Raw genomic sequence first — 25,523 nt, 5'->3', positions numbered from 1 at the left:
GTTAACCTGAGACCAGCTACAAGAGTGTAAAGAGATGCTGCAGCAGCTATTCTCAAACCCACACAACTCCATCTTTCAGCCCTGCTTGTGTCAGGGCCAATGGTATCATGATCCTGGATAACAGATTCTGCCTTTGTAATGAGTTTGGAAGTAACTAAAATAGATACTCAGTAACCTCTGTGGTTGATAGTAGTGTTGATGTCTCAGTGGTGACAGCAGAGAATCTTAGTGTGTTCACAGCCATCATCATTGAAAAGGACCTTGACAACAAAATGAATTAAATCCTGCCACTTGAAGTTATCTATTAGGGCAAATGCTTTAGTCCTAGTGAAATAAAGAAATCATTACAGCATTTAATTTGAATTGTTCCTTGGCCATAATATTTTGCCATTCTTAACAGAGAAGTCTGAGGACTTGCTGTAGTATTTGACTTTTTTGCTACAATGAAGGAGGAAAGCCAGGCCCCAGTGACAAAGCTTTCTTTCCCTGCAGCAGGTAGAGGACTTTACCCAGAGCACTGAGCAGAGATCTGGACTAGAGAACCCAAGATACAAGATAGATTCTGCAGCACAGTGGGTCTGGAGCTAAAGGAAAACAGGTACTTCTCTCACGTTAGGGGAAATCCCATGTGAACTTTCCTCAGTTCAAATTATGTTCTTATCAGTCTGTGGGAGTGAATTTGATTTCTGTTTGAAAATGACAGCAGACTAGACTAACATAGCTGAGTAATAGTGTCACTAATTCATAGAGTCTGGTCTGATAAACATATTTTTTCACTTAAAAAGCTGTCCTGGAAGATCTCTGACAGCATTTGATTTGTGTTTGTCTTTAAAAGCACTTGGAAGTTCTTTTGAGACACAGTAATGCAATTTTCTGTCTCTGACCCTAAATGTAATTGTCTAACATGCTTCTGTCTGCTGTCAGCATTATAGACAGTGTCAGATGGAGCCATCTTTTAAAATCTACATTGTTCAGGGTTTCTTTCTATTTTAGTAATAACTGTGCCTTAATGTTGGAGGCTGTGAAATAATCTGGATGCTGCTATTGTGCCATGTAAAAGATAAGTACAGTTCTACTCTACTGTTACCAAAGGCTCTTTGCACATGGCTGCATTTCACTGTGCCCCACAGTGTAAGGAACCATGGTAAAATAAACCAAATTGCACTGAGGTTCTTCCAGCCTCTTCTGTATTCACTGCCTGTTCTCATTGATTTCAGTGGGATTTCAGCCATTAATTTCAGCAGTAGTAGGATATGTAACCCTTAGTGAGGTTTGAAGTAAAATTACCCTGTAATTTGAGTTAACTTTATTGGAAGTAATCATCAAAAGTTGCTTGTTTAGCAGAAATGGGCTAAAGAAAGGAGGTTCAGACAAACTGTTAAAACACATGCACCAAACATGTGACAAAATTCCATTGACAAGAGGCAATCCCATATTTAAGACCTCCAAATGTCGGATTCCAGCAGTGTTGTTCACTCTATGGGAGCTGTTTGGGACTCTGTGTTTGTGGTCAGGCAGCATTATTTCCAGCTGAGGCACAATTTGAAGAGCTTTCTTAAATCCCATGGTAAGTAGTAACAAAAATTTCACAGTAACTGACAGCCCACATGAGGAAGAGAGGAAAAGAAACTGAGTGAGTATATTCTTGTGCAAAGAAAACAGCATTTTTCTCCTCTGATCTGCTTAGTGGTAATGCTGGAAGAGGGAATGGCCTAAAAACCTCTCTAGTCACAAGCTCCTCTTAACTTCTTGGAGTGATCACTGAAGCTGATACCAGACTTAACTTGTCATGAATTTTTTACTGTTCTTAATGGAATGGTAAGTGGTGAAATTGTCTTAGATTTGTAGGCCTAGCAGGCTAATCAGGGTGGAAGTAAGTGTGGTTAAATAAAGGAGCTGTCTGCTATCTCAGAAGTTATCTGAGCTGTCTGTGCCTTTCTCTCTTATTTAGCCATTAATGTTGGTACAATGCTTGAAAAAGTCTGGGTGACCCATATTGCACAATAGAAACATAAAACATAATACCAGCTGAGAAACAAAGCATTTTCTGACAATAATGAGAGCTTTTAGCCCTGCAGTTAGGCTGCAGTTATTAATTCTTCAAAATTCCCTTTTTTAATTACTCTTCTGAGATGACATTGAAATAATGAATGTCAATTTGCTTGATGGATGATTCTTTTTTCACTCTTATAGAAAATTCTACAATATTAGGACTTGACTAATTCATTAGAGTTAATGGAAATATATTTTTGGCTAATGTATAGAGCATGAACACATTATTGAGTATTCATTAAAGTCTTGTAGACTGCTTTAACTTTGTGTAATATGATGATTTCCCCAACATTGTATTGATATTTCCTTCCTTCTCCATAATGTCTCATCATAAATATGTTGTGCATCATCAGCAGGCAATTTTGAAATTAAGATTTTTGATCTGCAAATATTGAAACATCTTCTTAAATGCCTCCAACAAATACAGTATGAGACACTCATACCAGTTTTTGCAAGAATGTCTTTTCAGGAGCTCCAAATTTTTTTCAAAGAGTATGTAGGAGCAACTGTAATATTGGAAGTATAATGTTTGGGATGGTTAAAGCCATCTAGATTTTTTAAAAGGCTGTTTGGCTGTATGTTTATTTTGGTCACATATCTTAGACAAAACCCTGATACACTGTGGTGTTTCATTAGGTACTATTAGCAATGAGTTCATTTTGTAGCCCATTTTGATTTCTCTGTGTGTTTATACTGTGACAAAATTGTGGTGGAATCATCGCACCCACGCTTTTCAACCAGAACCCTAACCTAGTGCACAAAATGAACTTCAATTAGTGAAAAACTACTCAGAATTTTGCATTCTCCCCATTCCTTATGTCTGTCTTTGTTATTTCAATCTGTCTGTAAAGAAAAAAAGATTAATGTCTTAGCAATTTTTTATGGCACTCTTCATTTTATGATACTTTCCCCACAAACATTGATGCATTTTACAACCCTGTGAGATGTGGGCATTGTGTTATTCTCAGTGCTGAGAAGAAAAGCAGCTGAATGTTGATTATTTAGGCAACATTCCCCCATTTGCTCTTATGGAGCACTGGGGACTGGTGTTTTTGAAGTGCTTTTTGCAGAAGTGGCAGGTGGGACACAGGAGAGTTCTGGAATTCATTTGAGCGCACAGAACTGTTTTAGCTTCTCGGCAGTGGAACAATAGTGCCATCGGGTGGGCATGAAGGTGAGGGATTCCTTGGGGAATTTTTGAATGTATTGCTATTTCAGAAATCTAAATTAATCCTGGATCCAGTTGATCTTAAATTGATGGCTTAATTAGTGCAAGCTTCTGCAATATACTTAGTTTCTGAAACACAATCACTTGCATAAAGAATGACAGAAAAACGTGTGGAATATTAAAATACCTCGATTAAATACCACTGCTACCAGTTACCAGAAACAGGTTTTACACGTGGACATTTTATTAATTCTGGGTTTTTTTACAACATATGCTAGCTATTTATGCAAATATTGAAAATTCAATGGCCCACAGAGATGCTTTCAATTTCTCCTCTTAATATTTATGTTTATATCCTTAATGCCCTAAATTCAGATGTGAAGAGTGGATTCCAGTTCAGTCCATCAGTGGCATAGACCTTCTGCTTAAAACACCTGGCAGCATGGCTTAAGTAGTGCTTGTACCACTTCAGATGTTTTCCAGCAATATGAAACCATTTGCCAACAATTGTTCATGACCTTTCAGGGTACAAAATGTGTAAATAAATGGTAGGTTTGCAATAGGGAAGATTGTTTATGGCACATATGTCTTGGTCTTTACTTGACTGCTGACTAGGATTTGACCAGTGCTTGAAACTCTGTAAAAAAAGAAAAAAGAGTAATAAAATAGGACCTCTGTTTGTAATCACACAGCCCAAAATTTCTCTCCTAATTTTTAAAGTTAAAATGGGAAACTAATGCTACTTCCTCTGATAATCATTCCTTAAAGGCAGCACATTGTGTACTTGTTACAATAGATACTTAAGGCAAAGGAAGTGTTGCATTTAAGTGTCACATTGCATCACAGTTCACTAGCAAAAAGCAGTGAAATTATAGACTGAATTTAGGTTCCATTCCTGAAAGAATCTCCACAGATAGAAAAGGACTGACCACTTTAGCCAGGGGCAGAGTACAGACCTGTTTCTATGTCAGATCCTGTCCATAACACAGCAGATCTGAGCACCTCAGCATCAGATCCATAACATGCACTATGTGGAGCAGGGCAGGTGCCTGAAGCTGCCTTTAGGAAGTCTCAAAGGCAGGTATTGTCATTTTGATAAGGCCAGTCTTACCATCCACTCCAATTTTACCATCTCCATCACTGTCCCCTGCTGCCACGAATGCCTTGGTCTCAGCATCAGTCAAAGCTCTGGCACTGGCTGAGAAATTCTTCAGGAAAAGTCTGGTAAAGGTGAGAGAGCAAATGAGAGAGACATAGTACTGAAAATGTTCAGTGTTTGAGTTGGTAATAGCTGCAAAATTTCAAGCATGATTCAGTTCTTGAGAACTATTTCAATGGTAAAACTTCCTCTAACTTCATTGAGGTGAGGGTAAGGAAGTAAGAGGATGCTGCTTCACAGCCTAAAAAAATCTTGATGACATCTTGGTTTCATTGAATTAAAAAGACAAAATTAAATAATCCTCTGTAGTGGCAGGATTCATCTTCCCTCCCTTGTTATCTTCCTTCTTTTTCCTAAGACGCAGAGTCTCAGCAAGAGTTTCTCTAACCTTACTTTTAACTTCAAAGTCTGATGAATGTGATCTGGAAGGTAGAATTCATGTGACAGAGGAAAGATGAGAGGAAAATGGCCCTTTGAATTCAGTCTGGTAAAAAAATCTTACAATAATAAAAAGCAGCTATAGCAGAACTGCTATTTTTATCTTCACAGTCTGTCAGTTATTGCTACATGAAACAAGTATTTTCAGTGCTGTCAGAGAGTTTCCCCATTGTCATCCAGCCTTGCCTTTGTTATTTGACTTGCAGCTCCTCCAGCACCAGCCCTCACACACGGGTGCACAAACACGATTGTCTCCCATCCAAAGGGGGAGGAGGAAAGGGAATATTTCTGATTTTATCATGCATTTTTAGTGATAAACCACAACCCTGTTGGTAACTTTTTTATTTACTTACTTCAGTTCCTCTTCCTCAATAAAGCCACTCCTGTCCTGGTCAAGAATTCCAAAGACTTTGGCGATTTGGTCTTTGGACTTGGAGTTGAGACCCACTTTGACAAAGAAGGTTTTGTAATCAAATGAATCAGCAGCTGAAATAAACAGATGGAAACAAGGAGAGATGAAGAAAAGTAGTCAAAAATCTGGAACAAAAAAATTAGCTTTTTGATCAAAAAGCAGCAAACTATTCTGCAGTACAGTGAGGGTAATTACAAATACCAAGTAACAGTCTTTGATTTTCCTGAGTTTATATCAGATAAATGGGATTTTTCCATCAGTGATGTCTCATAACTGGGAAGGTAATGAAATAATAATTGTGGTCTTCAGCATGCACAAACATACCCTTGTAAATAGATACTTCATTGAAAGACATATTTGTAGAACTTGGTGATAAATATTGGGCTTGTATTGAAATCAGCAGTAGTTTTATTATTATTCTCTGAAAAAACAGGATTTCTGACTCAGGATTCAGCCTTTGGGTTTTTTCATCCTTAAAACTGCTGCAGTGCACAAATGATGGTGGGTACCCGTAGCTTGGTTGGCCAAGATTAAAACTTGCATCTGTTCCATTATCTTGAGTCCTTTTTTTGGTTTTAGTAAGAGAGATTTTTCTGTTTCTATTGGGATTGGGACTTTGGGGTAGCAAGGAATTTGATAGATAAACTGCACAGCCAGATTTAGAACATAAATATTACCTTGACAGCTATGTAGACCAGCAGCAATTTCAGCTTCTGTCAGGATACTGGAAAGAGCCATGCCAAAAATACTGCAAAATGAAAAATACTGGGTAGAGTTGGGTAAAGTTGCCACTGCTCTGGCTCTCTGAGCTGTGGAGGTGGCCTTGAGGTGAGCCCAGGTCCCAGGGCAGAGCAGGTGAGCTGCCCTGCCAGAGCCAGCTGCTCCATCCTTAGTTCAGACACACATTGTGCATCTGAGTCACTGGTATTTCCAGTTAAATCTTCAGGTGTGCAAGCTGAGGACAAAGCCAAATGTATTTATAGAACTTCCTGGCATTTGGGCATCTTTTGTTATTTCCATGCATTTTTTGTGTGAATTATTGTGATGTCTTCTTAAGTTCCAGAGGAAAGATTGAACTCACCTGGCCACTTAGTTTTCCTCAAGCCAAGAAAAGAAAATATTATCAGGTAAAAGATCAGCAGAGTCCTCTTGACTTAATTCTTTTTCAAATGACATAGGGAAGGACTTATATAGACCTTAGTTAAGTCCTCTTGACCTTTTACAGAAGTCCTAGAGGCACGTGATGGCTTGGACATCCCGGGGGATAAGTTACTGTGGCTGACAGGACCTGCTAGCTAATCAGATTGATATTTATATCCCAAAGGAATGTGCATGGTGCTTTAGACAATATGAAAGGTTTAGTGCCATACTAAGTAAATCCTCTCAGCTTGCACATATTTTAGTGAAATGAATTTTTGAATGTATAAATGAAAAAAATACATATAGTTTTAATTGTTTAATGATAGCTAGGAATGGACATCTTAGAAGTAGACTTTGACTTTTAAGGGCCCAATCCTGATATGAATTATCCATGAAACACTACTCCTGCAGTTGCCCTAGTAGTCTTCAAAACATACTAATACTGATACATTTGTAATGGATATTTCTGATATACAAGTACAAGCTCAAAGACAAAACTTCAGCCCAAGTTACTTTTAATAAGTTGTTATATAAGCTTTGGTAGCTATAAAAGTCTCATCTTGACAGCATTTGCTCAGCAGTAATTAATTGCATGGTGCACATTTTAAAATCATCCTAGTAACTGTGTCCATTTACAAAATGAAGGTTGGCAGTTGCTCAGCAGGACACAGGAGAGTGGATCAGTTATGGCCAGGAGGGAAACAGAGCAGTGAAATCAGTGATATTTGCTTCTTCCTTGCTGCACTCAAAAGACAAACTTCTGTAAGGTCTCAAACAGCAGCCCAGCTCAAACTGCAGCTTTTCTTTTATTGGATATTAATAGAAACCCCCAGTCAGTTATCTAATGAAATTTATTGGAACTTAATGGACTTGAGAATAGTTGAAATTGGCCAGTGGTGTAAAAAGCCATTGGGAGAACATTTCACACTGACACACACATAAACATGGCTGGAGTGTTGCTTAGGTTTAAGTAACATTTGAGTGATGAGAACATTTAAAACAAAGCCTATCCTCTAATCATTATAATATATAAAGCTGCTGTCTTTGAAAAATTAGGTACATGAAAATAAATGCAAAACCTCATCTATCTCAGTTCCCCTTGATTTCTTCCAGAGAGGAATTTTTAAGAGAAACACTGACTATGTTAATTCTAAACCCATGCCATGTGGTAAATTGCAAATTGTGAAAACTAAATTTTCTGGATGATATAAGACCAACTGGACAAGTTACTTTTAAAGACATTTTATCCTGAACAGGTGGAAATATAAATTAAATTATTCCATCTTTCCATTGGGAATCTAGCTCTGCCTATGGGTTGGGTACCTAAGAAATAATCAAGAGCATGGCCTGGGATCAGAGAAAATCTGATAATCGTATGGGAATTAGTGATCATTCAAGTAAACGTTTTGAGGAGCCCACACTGAGATTACAAAGCATTTATAGCAGAGAGTTTTGCAGTATCTCTGTGGCAAACCAGCGCTTGCCCGAAGGTGGCACCAAAGACAGGCAAGTCCAGCTGTGACAGCTCTGCAGAACTCCGGGTGAGGGAAAACCGAGGACCAGGATGACAGCAGGATAACAGGAGGGTGTTCATCAGAGGGGGAGAGAGGAAGGAACAGGTGTTTAAAAGAAAAAAAATCTCGCCTAGCAAATCACTTGGAAGAACAGGAATATAAACAGATTAGACTGAAAAATCTGAGATAATTCCTGAGGACTTTGCTTTCATGATGATTTAGAAGAACAGGTTACTTCATCTGCCTAACAAAATCAGAGTTTACTGTATTTATTTTTATGTTGGCTAAATGTTACAGTCCATTATGGACATCATTAAAAATATAAAATAAATTTGTTCTGGAAGCCTGGGAGTTAAAGCAGGAAGTCAATGTCTAGAAAATACAGCTGATCAATATGTCATTGTGATGGAACTGATGTGATTCCATTTGGGTCAAATATTTGCATATTCTACTTGGACAGAAGTTCCCCTTTGAATTTAGGGTCAATAATTTGTAACTGCAGAGAAAGGCATTGTCCAAGGGTATCTTATTTTTCTATTGTAAATGGAGTGGTGATCTCTTTTTCTCTACTGAAGCTTGATATATAAAACTGATTTTCTTGTTTACACGAGTGTAGGACATGCTGACAAATGAATCAAAAGTTCTGGAGTAGCCATATCTCAGCTGCTGATGTGCTATATAGATCTTTGCTGCAGAAAGTGTACCAGAAAGGCCAGACCAATATAATGGTATCTTTCTGTGCTTATGATTAAAACTAATGGGGAAATAAGGTTTTATAAAATGTTAATGTTTAACACTTTAGGTCATGCTCCCCCGTATCCTCTTATTAAAATGTTTTGTAATATGTGAAAAATTGAGCATGGAAATGTTAGGTACGTGTCTGTTCAGGGATTTAATCAAGATGTGTCTATTTCAGTAACTCATTCCAGGAAATTAATCCAGCCTTGGCCCCCTCTGCCCACACTGTTTGTGTGAAGAGTTCCAGGCACCTCTGATGATGCTGCATCAAAGATTTTCCACATGGGCTGGCTGCTAACTCAAAGAAGAAACTGTACCAGTCTATGTGTGCAATGAATGTTCTGACATCCCCTTGCCCTTTCTGTGCTCTCTACTTGTTAGAAGATGACTGAGATTTCAAGCAGTTGGAGAGCTGAAATTGAATCTCAAGTTTACAAATGGCTTTTGGATTGGGATTTCCAAAGGAACATGAAGTTAGGGGGCAGCCAGCTTCCACTAAACACCAGGAGGTTTTGTCTCACGCGTGGTTCTGCTCCTCTTTCAGGGCAACTCAAAATTTTGGTTTAAGGGAGATGGTGAATTCAGTGGCTGGAGCACTAGGGTGGGTTTGGGATTGTGACCCTGGCCCTCTGTATCCTTTTTCCAGGAGCTCATGTAGGACTGTAGATTTCTTTGTGTTTTGTTCCTGCTTAAAGGGATCATAGTACATCTTTATTTCATAAGAAGTATAGGGAGGATTAGAGATTAAACTCCTCCCACAGGGTGAGCAAGGGACTGAAGTGTCAGAGAACTCACAGTCCTAGTGTTCAGATGTAGCACTCACAATTTGGGTTGCTCTTTAATTGTCTTAAGGGAAGGTAAAACACACAAACCATGCCTCCTTCATGCTGGGAACTATGAAGCAGTTTTATACTGAGTATTATAGTGAGTAGGATGGTCTTACTCTGAACCTGAGAGCAGGTGATCAATGTGAAAATACCAGGGGCTATTGGATTCTTTCTGATTTGATGTAGCATAAACAATTTCTAACAGAATTTTAGTTTTTAACTGTATAGTCAGCAGTGTTTTATTTGTTCGATTCATTCATAGCAGCTTGATGCAGAGGATTTAATCCTTACTTATCAGATTGCCCAGGGAGGTTATAGAACCTCTATCCCTGACAATACTCAAACTCATCTTAGTCCTTCCATCCCTCCCTTCTGAGGGAGTGATTGGACCACCAGAGACCTCCAGAGGACCTTTCTATCAGGAATTACTCACTGGTTCTGTACCTTAATTATGGTAACATTGTGATACCAACCATGTGCCTCTTTGGTACTTCAGTTGATATTCACTGAATTAGACATCCTGCAATTGAAGTTTTTCTCTAGCATGATTGCATTGTCAAATTCAGAGAACACTCCATGATGTTCCATAAAAAACTGAAAGCTGCCACTGACTTAAGTTAATTAAAATGAACCTTGCCAGAAAACGTCACATTTTTTGAATTTGTTTCCTTTAGTTGAAAAATGCTCTTTTCTAATTTGGTTAAAATGTGGATCCTAAAGCCAACAGAAACCTTAATAGAGAGTAGGTGGTATTTTTGCTGAAGCCTATGGGCTTTTTTTTTAATTGAGGACTTCTTGGATTTTTATTATAATTCCTTTAAATGAAATGGCTGGATGATTTTAATGAGATTTAAAACACATCTTCTTTCCACTATTTAAGAAGAACAGATTTTCTTATAAGCATAGGTGAAGTTGCAGCACACAAAAGTATTTCCTGATTCTTGAAAGTGTTTCATTCCCCTGTGGCAGCACAAGGCAGTGATGTGCAGTTGTTCAGCATCTCTGAAATACAGGATGGGCCACTGTGCAGTCTTGCATTTCTTGCATTCCACACGAGAGTCTCAGAGGTGCAAGGAATGCAGTGTCAGGTCTGTCACTTCTGGTACTGTGTGTGCCATCTGCTCGTGAGCCAGTGAAGGATAGTTTAGTGATCAGCAGTGTGAAGAGCCAATGTATATATTACATCTGGGTATTGCTGCACATCTAGGTTGCCCTAGGTTTTTTCTTCAACAGGGAAATAATTAAGGTAAAAGGAGCCAGTCTCATCATTATGCAAAATATTTCAGTGCTGCAATTAAGAGCAGCTTTAATTTAAGCCCAGATTTAACATCAAAGGCAGTGGGGATAGAATTAGGATTTATATTCATTATAATTCTGCCAAGGCTTCAGTGAGTCTGATTGCTAGAATTCCTCTTTTGCATTAGGCATCTTAAATCGGTCGACCGGCTCTCTTACATGCCTGGGAATGAGGGAGCTGTGCTTGCCTCACATAATCATCTTGCAATTCATGAAAATGCCAACACTGGCTGTTACATAAAAGTTCCAAAGGCTTTGTTTCTGCTCTTCTTCAAAACAGCTGCCAAATCATAATTATCATTCCGTTTTAGTGAAGAGTAATAAAAGTACAGTCTGCTTGTGAGCTGGAGACACAGCATGGGACATGGGGAAGGAAACAGCTAAATCAGGGTGGGGAAATTTCTGACACACTCAGCCAGAGATGCACAACATCTACTCAGCCTGCTGATATCTGCATTTAGCCATGAATATTATTTACTTTGTCCATTAATGAAGACAATGCTATAATCAACTCTAAATCCTCTAAGACACTTCTCAAAGGGAAGATGAGTTCTTAGTTTTCAGACTGAAGAAAACTGCTGATATTATGGAACATATAGAAAATAATTCATATCATAAATGAAAGACTTGAGTAATGGCCATTATTTAACAATGTAAGAGCTTTAAGGTAATCCAACAGCAAGATTGGCTGTAGTTTCATCTGTAGAAAACACAGAAATTCACAGATGAGGCAAATATTATTGTTTTGTACATGTTAAGAGACAATAAGCAACAGGCTCATGATTCATGGAAAAACCTCCAGGCCTGTGGCCCAGGTTGTCAGGGAACCATGACTTGTGGCAGTGTCAGAGTAGGATTAGACCCTTCTCCTCTATCTCACAGCTGCCTTAGATTTCATGAAAGATAAATCTTCTTAAGGGAGACACACATTTTAGGCCATAAACACGTTCTGGCGATACGATTACGCTGTGGTCTGCTACTTTATTTTGGAAAATTACCCATGAACTTATTCTGTGCTTTGAGCTAGGTGTGAACTCCTCTGAAATGTCTTAATTTTTTTCTCATATTCTCAGGGTTGGGACTTAATATGAATTATTCTTAGCTATCTTTTCAGCATTGCTTTTCCTCAAGTATCAGAGAATTAATCAGAGCTAAACCTCAATTAAATCAGTACAATTAAGCCTGAGAAGATATGATATGGTTTAAGAGCATCAAAACTGTGTCTGGTGAGTCAGCATGCTCAAGTATGAGGATGAAGAACCTAAACAAAATTTTTAAAAGCAGCTTTTTCTCCCAAGGGTCTTTTTGTTTAGCTGATTTTTTAATTGTCTTCTCCCCTCTCCCAGCCACAATTTCAACATTATCAGTGGTGGAAAATCACAAAGTGCCTTCTTCTTTACAATGGAAATGTAACAATGCCATGTGACCAAAACATTGCAAGGTTTCTCAGCAATCAGGTGTGTGAACTTCATGTGTGGGGAACTGTTAATGCCTGAAACAATATAAAAATGTACAAACACATGCTGAGTGCGAAGTGCTTGCTGGACGAGGTAATTGGCAGAGTCAGTCCAAGGCTGCCTTTGGTCTAATGCTGTTTATGCCTTCACCAGAGACTGGAATTCTGTCAAGGAAGAAAGTGAAAAAAGCAGGGAATGAAACTCGTTGAAAGTAGTTTTTTGACATCTTTAAAATGATAGATAAAAATGACTAAAACTCCTAGGCATGGAGGGCTCCCAAAGTTATTATAACACTGCACAAACTACTGCTAAACTGAGATAGATTCTGGGGGCGTAACAGATTTTTCACTCCTTAAAAAGAGTAAGTGCAGAGAGGAGGAGTGTGTCTGTAAATTTGTATTTGTGGGAAATCCTGACTTAAAGGTAAACTATCTTTACCCCATTACAAACTCTGATAATAGCCAAGGAAGAAGAGCCTGTAGCTCTCAGTGAGAGGAGTTTTTTTGTTTTGTTATTCAAAATAAAAAATATCTGTAGTGAAGTAATTGATAACCTCCCAGAATGGGAGGTTCAATGGTTAAGGGCCAAGATCTGCAAAATACAATGCCCTATTTGGGGCTCATGAACAGAAGCTGCTAAAGCTGCTGCTAAAGCAAATTCCTCCAAGAGTGGATCTCTCTCTCCTCCCAAATCTGGCTAAGATTAGCACGTGTGTCTGTTGGAGTTATTGCCACCTGTCCTAGTTCAGCTGAGACAGCCCTGTTTTCAGTGACTTCATCTCTAATACATGATGCATAATGTCCTATTTTTCTGTGCTGCAGTTTCTAAAAGAAATATCCTGACTAGTTCACATCATCCCTGGGAGGTTTTCTTCAGGAATTTGATTGAGTTTCTCAAAGGACTGCCCAGTGAAATGTGCACTTATCAGACAATTTTCCAGTACAGAATCCTGTGCTGCACTGCTGCAGTTGCAACATTGAGAAACAATGCCAGTCATATTTTACATTAGTGAATTAAGCACCCAAAAAGAGAAATGGCCAGAAGTGCAGAACATCCACTGCTGAAATAGAAATTCTGAGACATTCAGGTGTTCTGAATCTTTTAAGAATCTGACACATTGAGTCTATGGATCAGAAATGCTGCAGGATTAACCCCAAAGCTATCATTGATTGGAAGACCAGACTCTACACTGGGCCTAAATATTCTATTTCTGCAACAGAGATCAAATGGGAATAAAGCTATGAAAATAAAAGAGTATTTGCTCATACAAAAATTGTGTCAGAAAGTATCAGGCCAAAGTACTTGTGGTATTCTTCGTGCCCCAGTTTAAATGCAGCCAGAAATGTGTGCATTTTAAACCACAAAGTTTATCAATTTTCCAGTCTTACCTTCTACTCCAATTTTGCCATCACCGTCAGTGTCTCCTGCAGCCAGAAAAGCCTTGGTCTCTGCCGAGGTGAGGGCTCTGGCGTTTGAGGAGAAATTCTTCAGGAACAGCCTGAAATATAACAGGGGGCTGTGCTTGAGTTTTGTTCTCTGAAATGTCCCATAAGGTAATGTCTGCTCTTATTATCTGAGGGAATCCACACAGATTCAAGGAAAGACAAGGATTTGTGTTTTATTTTTAAAATAACATTGAGAGTTTCTTCAAGGCCCCTGGCAAGTTCTAAGGTTTTTTGTTGTTTAAAGAAATAGAGCAGCTGAACAGTACTTACTGCAGCTCTTCTTCTTCAATGAAACCACTCTTGTCCTGATCAAGGATTCCAAAAACTTTCTTTATCTGATCAGGAGTTTTGCTGGATAAACCAACCATGGAGAAGAAAGACTTGTAGTTGAAGGAATCATCAGCTGGAAGAAACAGAAGTTGTTAAATATTCTCCTTTGAAGTTGCTACTACTGTGTGTATTCCTTGTGAATATGTATGTCTTTTTTTAAGCATCAGCCTGCTCTCTTTCTCTTGTTCCCTAGTGTCGCAAAAGAGCAGATACAGTGGATAATAATTTCCCTTTTTAATCACTCTATGCCTGTGGTCATGTTTCCTTTCACCCAGTTTGAAGTTTTCTGCTACAATGCACATTCTGCTATATTAGGATTTATGCAATGTGTCACATGCAATTAATAATAAATATTGAGAAGGTGCTGCTGTGACTTACAAACAACTCCTGTAATTCTTCATTAATTTTCACAGAGTCCTTACTTAGGTGAAGAATTTGATAGAAGAGTAAATAATTCACAGACAAACCAGATCTTTGAGTATTTGGAAAGTTGGCTTGATCTTACTGAGCAGCTCTTAAGAGAAGTGAGACTGATAATTGCTTCACAAATGACACTCTCATTCTGCTAGCTGAGGCTTTTTCTGAAATTTTGAAGGACAAGGCCAACTTTAAGTCTTTAACAGGTTTAGACACTGACAGCTTAGTGTTAAGCCATCCCTAACTGAAATGGTGGTCATTTAATTGCTGTTCACCACTTGTGAGACCTTTTGGATGTAAGGAACTATACGGTAATGTAGCTTAGAAAGAGATCTCACAGGGAAGGAATCTGAGGGGAAAATGATAGGCATGTCATCTTAAGACATAAAAATGATATGCATCTTCTGTCTGCAGAGCGACCATTCCTTACCCTGGCAGCTGGAGAGAGCAGATTCAATATCTTTAGCAGAGAGGATGTCAGTGATGGCCATTGTTGAACTGTAAAATAAATTAAATGTGAGCTACTTAGTCATTAAAATGACTTCTCTCCTACTTTCATGGCTCTATTTGAAGTTCTGCAATGACAGTGTGTGATAGGGGAGACATTATTCATCTGATGGCAAGTGGAGCACGCTGTAGCAGATGTCTGGAGCAGGTGCTTCCACTGAAAGCTGGGAATGAGGGAGGAATTCTGCACGCGGGAGCGTGGGGCTTCGGGAGGATCTGCTGCCTCTGCTGCGCCGGGACAGCGCATCCAGGGTGTCCAGCACCACACAACTTCATGACTTCTGTGTGGGTTTTCCTGGAGGTGGATTATTACTCAGTAAAACCCAGAGTGTATTTACAGCATACATAAGAGATAGGGCTGGTATGTCCCATAGAACTGTATCTGGAGTAAGTGTAATTGGAGTGTGAAAAATCTAGTGTTATTATCAATAGATGTAGTGACCTTCACAAAAATTAAAATATTAGTGTAGAATTAGTAATAGTAATTTTACTCATGTAAATTTGGAGGTTAAGTCCCTCTACTGTTTAGTTGCAATGATAAATGTGTCTTGCTGGGCTACTGCATCACTAAAATTCTACATTTCATGAGAGCTTTGTAAAAAAGTTTTTGTCAGTATTTCTGAGGTCCTTTTCTTTTTGCATTCCATATAAGTTATAATAAACCATATTTTTGCCCAGATTTTGGCATTTCAGTAGATTGTTTTCTTTAGAACAGAAGTATCATGACTTAATATTCATTCTTAGTAGAGTGGAGGAGGTGTTTTCTTCTGACACAGCAGCATTTCATTTGAGAAAATACTCTGTCCCATTCAGCCACCAACAGCTGCAATAGTTTGCCAGTGCAATGTGTATCACTTAACAAAAGGCTAAAATGCCTGAATTTCTAATAAATTTTTAGTGCATTGTGCAGTTACAGTTTGGTAAACTGCACACACCAGTGGAGACAGGTTACAGTTTAAAACTTGCAATGTTACTTTTAATTCATGTTAGTGAAAGAAGGGGACTAAGGCATAGAAAAGTTATTCTTCAAAGCCAAAAGAGAATAGAAATATATTTTCATTAATCCCAGCAGCATCATTCCTCCTGTCTAAGCATGGACTGAGAAGGAATCAACTAGTGGTACCCATTTATATTCTGTGCACTGGTTTGAGATCCAAACACAGGTTTAAACTTTCTCTAAAATATGAAATGGCTACCCCTGTACCTGTTAGTTTGCAGCACAAGAAATTGTCAATCATTTTAATTCCTTTCTGAATATCTCTGAGACGGTTAAGAAAGTGATGGCATCCATTCCCACTGATGGCAATGGATCCTTCCCCAGCTTAGGCAGCTGGGTTGCTTTTCTTTTACTACTGAATTATTTTGTCCCCGTGGGTTCTTGTGCAAAATACTTCCCCCTCTCAGCATTAGGCAATATAACTTTGAGCTCATCTGCTCACCTAATTCTCGCTGCCGACAAGATTAAAAAGGGGAAGAGTTGAAGGAAAACCTAAAAATCTCAGCATTTTTGACAAGGGACATCGTTTCTGTCTTGTTCCATCCTATGATCCAAATGCTGATTCTATTCTATGTTAGCTTGTAAAGATACAACATCCTGGAAGCTGAGATAAGAATAGATACTTTAATTTTGCTTTTGTGTTTCTTTGAAAGAAGAAGATCTAATCAGCTTACCTTTGTGGTCTTCTTGACTGGGTAAGGAAGCAGTCGGGTTGGGAGGAAGGTACTTGCAGTGTGTCTCCAGCACAGCTGAGCATGCATATATATACTTTAAGTTGTATACCATATACAGATTTTAGATTTCAGCGTCACGAAGGGGGAATGGTGTCAAATGAACTTGCCTAACTAATCATCTTGCACTATTTTTATCTCAAGAGAATACATATGATATTTGCAAATGAAACGAGATAAGTGGCCAGATAGGCAAAAAGAACAGAGTCATGTCAAATTTCCTCTGATTTAAGCAGAAAACACCAGCTTCTTCATGTGATGTAGGGCAAGACAAAAGCCCCCACTATCTGATATGCTTGATCTGAAGAGTCAGATGAAATGAAGCACAATAACTTCTGAAGAAGTGTCTTTAATGACTGTTTAAAAGCAATAACTTGTTATCTTACCTGTAGACGCTCTGTGTGATAGTTTCATTGCTGGAGCACTAAACAAAAAGAAAAAAATTATAAGTATCCTTTTAACTGTTCAGGTATTGTTTGCATAGCAAACCAATCAGGGGAAATAATAGCCATGTTATCTCCAGAATATCTGGTCTGTTGTCATTTGGAAAAAAAAAAACCACCACACAGTGAATTTGTTGCTATAGGAGGTAAAATAATATTATGTCAATCCATCAGAACAGTTGGTTGGGGGAGGGTATTTCATCTGCTCTGTTTCCAGAGAAAATCTTAGAATTCTGCAAGATTCTGACAACCTGTTTAGTTGCGTATGTATGAAGCAAAGGGGTTGTGATCTGCCCAGCTGTCTCTGAGACAAAAGTCTGTGAGCTCTACATGAAAGATCTTTGCTTTCAGAATAGAGAGGAAAATTTCAATAGCAACATCATCACTATAACAGTATCTGAAGAGTGTCTTTTCAGTTTTCAGCCTGTCTAGAATCCTTTTCAGAGAAGTGATTATTTTCTAGAATTGTTTGGCCAGTGCTGTTTCCCAGTGTTCCTCTGTGCTAGTTACTTTTTTCATGGATATTATCTGATCATCTCAGTTTTCTTCCACAAATGTTGTAGCCTAGCTGGGTGAGGAGCCTGTCAGCTTGGATCTCACTTGTGCCTTGAGGTAGCAGAACAGTGAAAGACAAGTCATATGGATGACAGCACAAGGTGTCATTATGGCCAGGATTAAGGGATGGCAAGGGATGACAGTGCAATTGGCATCACAGCTTGAGGTGGTGGTGCAGTAAGAGGTGGTGGTGTCTTAATGTCAGAGAGAGAATCAAGGCATCTTTTTTCCAAAGCATTTCCCTCTAAGATGGAAGACAGACCTAACCAGTCACTGAAGCCAGTCACTAATAAATCAGTGTGCCAGACAGAAAAGTGACAAATGGAGGGTACCTACTGGACCTTAGTGCCTCCAGCACTGACAGCAGCTGATCAAATGGCAACAAAAGACCATTGCAAAAGATCCTGTCTGTGGAGGAGGTGCCATTTCATTTGAGGTATATAAACATAAAAAAAAAATACGGCTACAAGCTTTTTTTTCTTATTAAAAATTCTTCAAGTCTGTCCTCCACAGATAATTATTTTGCAGAGAAGATAATTCTTTTGTTGGTTAAGAATGGCTGTGGAAGATTTCAGCTTTCCCTGTTTTCTGAATGGGTTCTTGACCAGCTGGCGCTGAAAAATTTCAAGAAGAATTTGATGGAGAGATATTTAATGCTGGCTCTTCTTGTCACTGGTGACATCTGGTAGAAGGGTACAAATACCACTTTCCCCCTCAAACTCTTCTGAGAAATTACTTTTATTCTAAATGAGAAAAAATTCCTCTCCCTTTTACACACACCACCCTTTCCTCCCCCTCCAATTTGGAAAATTGTTTACATAGTGCCAACAACTGATGTGCAGTACGTAGGGTGTCCAACATAAAAACTGATGGCATGAAATGACCTAATGAAGCTAAGTTAAGAGGAAGGCCAAATTCTGCTGAAACTCTTGGACTGCAGGAATCTGCATGGGAATTTGGTCCCTGGTGTCTATTTCAGAGAATGCATTTGATTTTAGATGCAATGGCTTCTCATTTTGCCCAGAGCTAATTCCACATATGTTAACCCCTCGCCCCCACTCTTCCCTTTAAAAATAGCATTGATTGCTGTTATTTCTCTTAATGCCTGTGGGCTGTTGCCATTAGTTTGAACTTTATGTGAAGCACATAAGGATGCAGTCTTTAAAAGTGTGCTCTGTTTTCTGAGAGGCTTTGACAAGGTAATTTCTTTTGTGCCCTACGATTTTAAGGGTAAAGCATGCAGTCAAATGATTTATGGCTCTGGTCTGTTCAGCAGCATTCAGACTCCAGCAAGTTTTGGAGTCACTTTTGCAGTAAGATTGGAGGCACTAGAGATCCAGAACATGTGCACTGATGAAATGCATGGGGATCATGTAACTATTTACAACCAGCCTCCAACAACCATTTTCTTTTCAAGCCCTACATTAGAGATTGCATAAACATCTGTCTAGTCACTTTTGCTTTCTTAAATCAAATCCTGTTAGGAACTTTGCAGCTGCCATCCAGCTTCACAGGAGAACTGAGGAAGTATGAAAAAGTAAGGAAAAGATATTCCTTTCAGCCTGTCAGGCTGCCACTAAAAGCAGTTTTAAACCCTTGGGCTTGAGCATTTCTCTTTGCTCAAGGCTCTTCCTTCTGGAAGCATGGAGTTGTTTTATTCTTCCCATTTTTAACCTTAATTCTTTTAGCATCTGAAGCTGAAGATACCTTCCCAGGTTGAAAAGCTGTATTTTAGGTCGTCTTAAATTCTGTGATTGTTCTATAACTTATTCTTGTCATTCTTCTGTGAGTGCCAATATGAATTATGTGCAAGAGAACAACAAGAGTTGTGTGCCTGCTTTAATTTAAATAAGTGTGATTTAATGCCTCTTACATGCCTGAGATCATTTTCAGATGGATGAGATGAATGCCTCTGATAGGGGTATCCATGGTCACGAGTCAGGGAACAGGAATCACCTGACAAAATGTGTTTAACCTATTGTTAAATGGTTTGTGAGCAGTGACAGTGGAATATTCATTCTACTTGTAATTTGCTTTGGGAATATATGAGATTAAAGAAGCTGTGTAGATGTAATTTAGTGTAATTATATTAATGCATCATGCTCCAGTCATTTGAGGAATGTAACTCCTGGAGAGATCTGGGAATATCCATGAGTGGTTTTAGGTTTTATTACTTAACCTACTATCGATAGACACCTCATAACTACTCCCCCCCCAGTAAAATACTGAATAAAGAAAAATGCTGGAAGGGTTGTTATGGGGAGGGAGGCTGTATGTGGGAAATACATCAAATAACATCTAGTTTATTCTTGCAAACTTGAATGAATCACAAAATTTAAGTAATGTATTTTTCACCAGCTATCATTCTAATGTCACATGGGTTCAACCTCTGAGGTAGATTTTCAGAGATACTAAAAATTTACAATGCAGCTTTTTAGTTCCTAGTGCCCTGTAAAATGTTAGTGTACAAAACTTTTTCAGTCATATTTTTCCTACATGCAGAAAACATAATTTTTAAGCCAAATAGATTGTTTACATAAATCAGACAATTTCTGGTCCTCCATATCTGAAATGGGAATTTCAATCCTGATTCCAACACTTGAAGGGAATATGGAACAGATGTAAATTCTATATAATTTCTGAAGCTGTAGTTCAAAACTTTTATTCCTGAATTTAACCTTTCCAGTTCACTTCCATTTGTGTTTCTTTCTAAAAGTGTTCATTCAGTGATGCAGAAAGAAAAAGGCCTTTTTTTTAAGAAAAAAATTCTCATAGACTGATTTCTGAGATGGTAGATTTTTGAGTTTGTTAAATCTGATACAATCATTCATAAATAGACAAGATACTTGAACTTCCAGATGACTCCATCCATAGGTTTAAATTACTTGCAGTAAGTGTCAGAAAATCTATAGAATCAATTTTCTTGCCCTAATTCTGAAGCAAAAAGCTTATTATTTTTGAAAGTGTCCAAATAGAAATGTCAATAACAAGGTGTGTGTAGGATTATCATGTTTTTTGAGTGGAAAATAAAATCAATTCTGCCAAGGTAATCTTTAGCTAAGCTGGAAGCAAAGAACATGTTGAAAACAGAACTTCTATTCAATATTTGATCTACCATATTCTGTTCTTGAGCTGTGTTCTTAAAATCCCGTGTGGTAAAATCCCTCCCCACCCTTGTTACAGGAGTTGTAACTTTACTCTGTGTGTTTACACTACGTAGCCTGGTGCAGTCCTGCTCCATGACTGTGGTTTATAAGCACTATAAATAATCTTCAGTTGCAGCAAGCTTTCAAATATAGATGTGTTTGAAATGAACTCAGATGTTTTTCAGCCTGTCTGTATGTTCTTGTATAGTCCTTATCCCAGTGTGTAAACAGCAGGTCCCACTATAAACAGAAACAGCTCCTTGGCTTGTGTAATTGCAGGAGCACCAAGCAAGAACTGGGTCATTATCTGTGCTTTGCTGATCTGGTATCCATACTGCTGAATAAAGCAGGGCCTTTGATTCTTTTGGCAGAGCTGCTTTTCAAGGAGGTATACATATGTGTGTATATATATATATTCCAAGGATACACGAGTTTCAAAAGCCCCAGATGCTGACTCTGAGAGATGTTTTCTGTGTGCACAAAGCCCAGATCCAATCTGACTTAAAGGTGCCCAGTGAGGTGTGACTTAATTCCCCTCTCCTCCATTTGCTGAGATTGGGAAATGGTCAGGACTTGTCCCAGCTCCTTCCAGCCTGGAGTGCTGGGCTTCTTTTCTATGCAAACTAGAGCATGATAAGGGGCTGGTGTGTGTTTGGGTGTTGTCCAAATGTGGAGTTCATGTCTCCAGGGCACAACACCCGGACCTAGGAACTCAGAAGCATTCCTTCACCCCTCATTAGACGTTGCCAACAACACTGACAATAATTAGAATGAGGACTACAGAAGCTGAATGAATATGGAAATTGGTACTAGAGACATAACAGCATCGGATATGAAAGCATCAAGTCTTTACAAACAAGAATCCATTGAGCATTTGAGAGCTAAGCCTGGTTTAATCAAATAGTGCATCAATGAAGTGATTCCACTGTTCAAATATTTGAAGGATCAGTGGGATGAAAAGACAGAAGCAGGCATTGTTCTTCCTATACAGTGCTGCATTTGTGCTGTAGCTCCTGAGTGATATCAGTGTCCAGATAGTCCAGTGATTTCAGGCTTTATTGTGTAGCATAGGACAACCCAGACAGCAAATGCAAGTTCTTTTCCATTTATGAACAAGCCACATTATATTCACTGTGGATTTTATTGGCAAATTGCTGCAGTCAGGTGTAAAGTAAATTACTTCAAGTTTCTTGCCCTGAATGAAAAATTAAATGTATTGTATTCAAGTTATAAATTCACCTAACAGTCTTTCCTTGAATTGTAATGGCCTCCTTCATCTGAGCTGAATTATAGTAATGACTGCACCTTGCTAAAAAGGTTACATTTAAAAAGGAATTTTACTAAACAGGAAGCTTAATGAGAAAAAGGCTAGAAAAGGCCAGGTGAATCTCTAGAGCAGGAGGCCTGTTTCCTTTGGAACAGAAATTCAGCCTGGCTGTACCTGGTTCATTGTTGCAGCAGAAAATGCCCTTGAACTGCAGAGGAATTGAGCTTGAGCTCCTGCTCACACAGGAGGAGGTAAATGGGGAGGTGCTTGATGCACTTTTGATTCTCTGAGAGAACTCACAATTTTTGAAGTATTTCACTTATTATTTTATTTGACTTTTGCATTTGGATATACCATACAGCAACATCCATATTTAAAAATCCAGATGGTGAGAGCAGAAGGTGTCTTGCTGATTCCCAAATTCTCAGTCTTGGCTTGTCCCTTTCTGAGAAGAGGCAGATGAAAGCGGGTGATAAGGACAATAAATGCCTAAGTACTTTGCTGAATTTCAGAAGTAAGAACATTTTGCAAATGTATTCTGTGTCCTACACTATGCTGAGCTGGGCTGTACAATCTGTAGTTCTGGGCAAAATTTGTCACGTAGAATTTTTTCTGGAAAGTTAATTACTTCTGTGGCCAATGCGATGTTACTGAAATTTGATTCTTAAATGAAATGTGAAGCCTTTACTAAGAAATGCTCCAAAGCTGTTATCTCAGAATACCATGGCAAGGTAATTTCAGAATACCAGATCCCAGCTACTTCCTGAAAGTTGCAGCTATATAAAACCTTACTGAGCAGTGATGTTGAAAAATGCATGTTAATCAGTGCAGATCTTCCCCATCACCTAAGCCTGTAATTGATGGTGCCATCAACAGCAGAGACAGTCATTTAAATTATGAATGCTTCTGGTTATGAATGATGGAATTTTTTTGGCATAGGAATTAAAGAGTATGCATTATTAGAACTGGTAGAAGAATTCAAGTCATGCTTTGGAGAAAAGTACAATGTTAGGCATGGTTTAACATTCATGAATATTTGGTGAACAAGCAGATTTTTCTATTAAAAATGTAGGTATTACAAAATGGATAGAGAAGCATCCATTGAATAAGGTTTGAAAGTTGTTCTAAGCCTTGTGGAAACTGATGCATAAGTTAAATTAAAATCTCTATAAGCAGTTCTCTATAAAATCTCTAAAAGTCAGTGCTTTTATGGATGCAAGCAACTGAAATGATCAGCCTGGTCTTTGTCAATTTGTTCCATTTTGACAGAGGCGGTCCTGGGAGTTTCTGGGCAGTGACTCTGCTGGGTCTGAGGGACAGTGACTCAGTGTGATCCACTGCTCTGAGACATTTGCTTGGACATCTTCTATAATCAGAATTATATTTATTTGCAGAGTACATTTCTATTTAGACCCCAAGTATATGGACAGCTCAGTGTATTAACAAAAGGAAAACATGTAAACTTATCTTGTGCTGAAATGGCCAGCAGGTCATCCTCCAAGAGGAGGATTTCCTTTGAGTGAGTGGAATTGGATTTCACCCAGTTTTAAAACTAGAAGTATAAAAACCACAATCTGATAATCAGGCAGCACTTGTATCTTGGTGTCCTAATTCTGCCAGTTCTTTAGCAACCCTCTAGAGTTTTTCAAGGAAAACTGCGTAAACAACAACAATGGCAAAAATAGCAAGGCTGCTCTTAGAGAAACAAGCACAATTAGTAAAATGGAAAATAAAGATGCAATCTTTAGAGGTTAAAAAAATATCTATAAACCTCCTGGAGACTGCAGTCTATGGGTATCACCTGTGTAGGGATATTGCCAGAGAGGTGGGATTTGAGAGGACAGACCTGGGAATGAGGCCATGGTGCTTTGGTTTTTGTTAGCTCAGGTTCCCCAGGAAGCCCAGTTGAAGCCCATGGCTCAGGAAGGTCTCAGCTGTCCCTAGGCAGTGAGGAACCAGTGCTGCACAGCACGCTCAGCTGTGCCTCTGGGCAGGAAAACAGCCTGAAATTCAGCTTTCCCAAGAGAGCAAAACCTGTTTGGAGACACTGTCTCATGACTGGACAGAGCTTGAGATTTTTCTGGCTTATTTAAAATAATCTAGGTAAGCCCCACTGCAGTAGAGCAGCCATTTGTTCCCCTGAGGGGATGTGACATTGTCCCAAGTGTGAGCAGTGCCTGTGGGTCAGTTCCTACAACAGATTTACAACCCTGCCACAAGCAGCAGGAGTAAGGCTGAGTATCCCATGCTTGCTTGGCATGACATGGCTTGATGTAAGAAATACAGAATGGAGCTAATATAGTTACTAAACTGTTTGTGTCCGGGGAATGCCAAGCACATGCGGAGCAGATGGAAGAGATTTAAAAACCATAGAATTATAGATGAGAAATGTTAACAATTAAAGCAACAAACGAGATTTCTCTGTAGTCTCTTTCCTGATTATTTTGAAGGGTGTTTAGGTGAAAAAAGCTTGACATACAAAAGCTATTGTTAACTCCATTTACAATCAAATTAATTCAACTCAAACAATACTTTTCAAAATGATCTTTTCCATTCACTCCAGCTTAGCAAAGGAAAATCAATGTGTTTAACCACCACTTAATTTAGAACATTTTAAGTTGTCTGATGAATCTGATAATTCAGCTTGTCCTCTACTGTTTCAGCTACTAAGGAAATTCCAACTAAGGAACTGCTAGATCAGATATCCTGTGTCTCAGGTGACCCAAAATCCCCATGATGGTTTTAGCACCATTCTTAAGAGAACCATGCAGACTTAGTGAATAAGAGACTTGTTTACCTGAATATGGCAGAGCATTTAGTTTAAAGGATATTGGCATCAGTATTAGAAAACTCAGAATTAAAGGATGATGTATTGAATATTCTTTGTTTTTGCTGCTAGTAGTGCAATTCATTAATAACTATTCAGTAGAAAACAAAAGAAGCTTAAATAGATCCTTAAAAAATAGTTCCTTCTTCTTGGTGGGAAAGTCTCTCCACCAAAATCATGAAGTATATCTCTTTCTATGACCCTTAAATGCTTTTTTCCCCTAAATTCTAGTTTCTAAGGTTCATATGTGTTCCTCCCACTGTGCTCATAACTGAGCAAAGCTGAATAATCCTGCAGCAAGAACTTGTGCTTGTGCTGCTGCTCACAAGCCTTGTGGTGTGATCTTGGCACAAAAGCAACAGTACAAAATTGAAAAAGACCACGAATTTTACTCTAGCCCCAGGGTTTTCTAAAAGCACAGGCTCTCAGCCTAGTTTGTGTTAAGACTGTTTTTTCAGATCACTGACAGGGTGTAAAATTACAGACTGGTCAATGCAGATAAAGCTGACACATATTTTCAAGCACAGTGAGAGTTTAGGGCTATATTTAACAAAAACACTGAGTTCTGTGTTTGGGGAATACACTCAGCCTCCATACCCAAAAGAGTCCCCAGAATCCAAATTCTCTCTAGCTTCTGTTGATCACATCCCACACACT

At 38.7% G+C, this 25,523-nt stretch overlaps 2 protein-coding genes across 2 annotated transcripts; both read right to left on the bottom strand.

Moving 5' to 3' along the window:
• Nucleotides 1-3,658: 3,658 nt before the first annotated feature.
• Nucleotides 3,659-5,973, bottom strand: LOC102032543 (parvalbumin beta-like). Its single transcript, XM_005420372.2, has 4 exons — nt 5,907-5,973; nt 5,171-5,303; nt 4,332-4,441; nt 3,659-3,857 (listed from the first exon to the last, which is right to left on the bottom strand). Exons 1-4 carry the CDS (start codon nt 5,965-5,967, stop codon nt 3,832-3,834), a joined length of 330 nt encoding a protein of 109 aa, XP_005420429.1. The 5' UTR covers nt 5,968-5,973; the 3' UTR covers nt 3,659-3,831.
• A 4,225-nt stretch (nt 5,974-10,198) lies between these two features.
• Nucleotides 10,199-16,643, bottom strand: LOC102032377 (parvalbumin, thymic). The gene is made up of 5 exons (XM_005420371.2): nt 16,572-16,643; nt 14,824-14,891; nt 13,917-14,049; nt 13,590-13,699; nt 10,199-12,365 (listed from the first exon to the last, which is right to left on the bottom strand). The coding sequence occupies exons 2-5, from the start codon at nt 14,882-14,884 to the stop codon at nt 12,340-12,342; spliced, it is 330 nt and encodes a 109-aa protein (XP_005420428.1). The 5' UTR covers nt 14,885-14,891; nt 16,572-16,643; the 3' UTR covers nt 10,199-12,339.
• Nucleotides 16,644-25,523: the final 8,880 nt, after the last annotated feature.

This window comes from Geospiza fortis, unplaced genomic scaffold, assembly GCF_000277835.1.
Source record: "Geospiza fortis unplaced genomic scaffold, GeoFor_1.0 scaffold237, whole genome shotgun sequence".
Taxonomy (NCBI): domain Eukaryota; kingdom Metazoa; phylum Chordata; class Aves; order Passeriformes; family Thraupidae; genus Geospiza; species Geospiza fortis.
The sequence above is the reverse complement of the archived record's forward strand: the minus strand, read 5'-3'. Positions and strand labels throughout refer to the sequence as shown.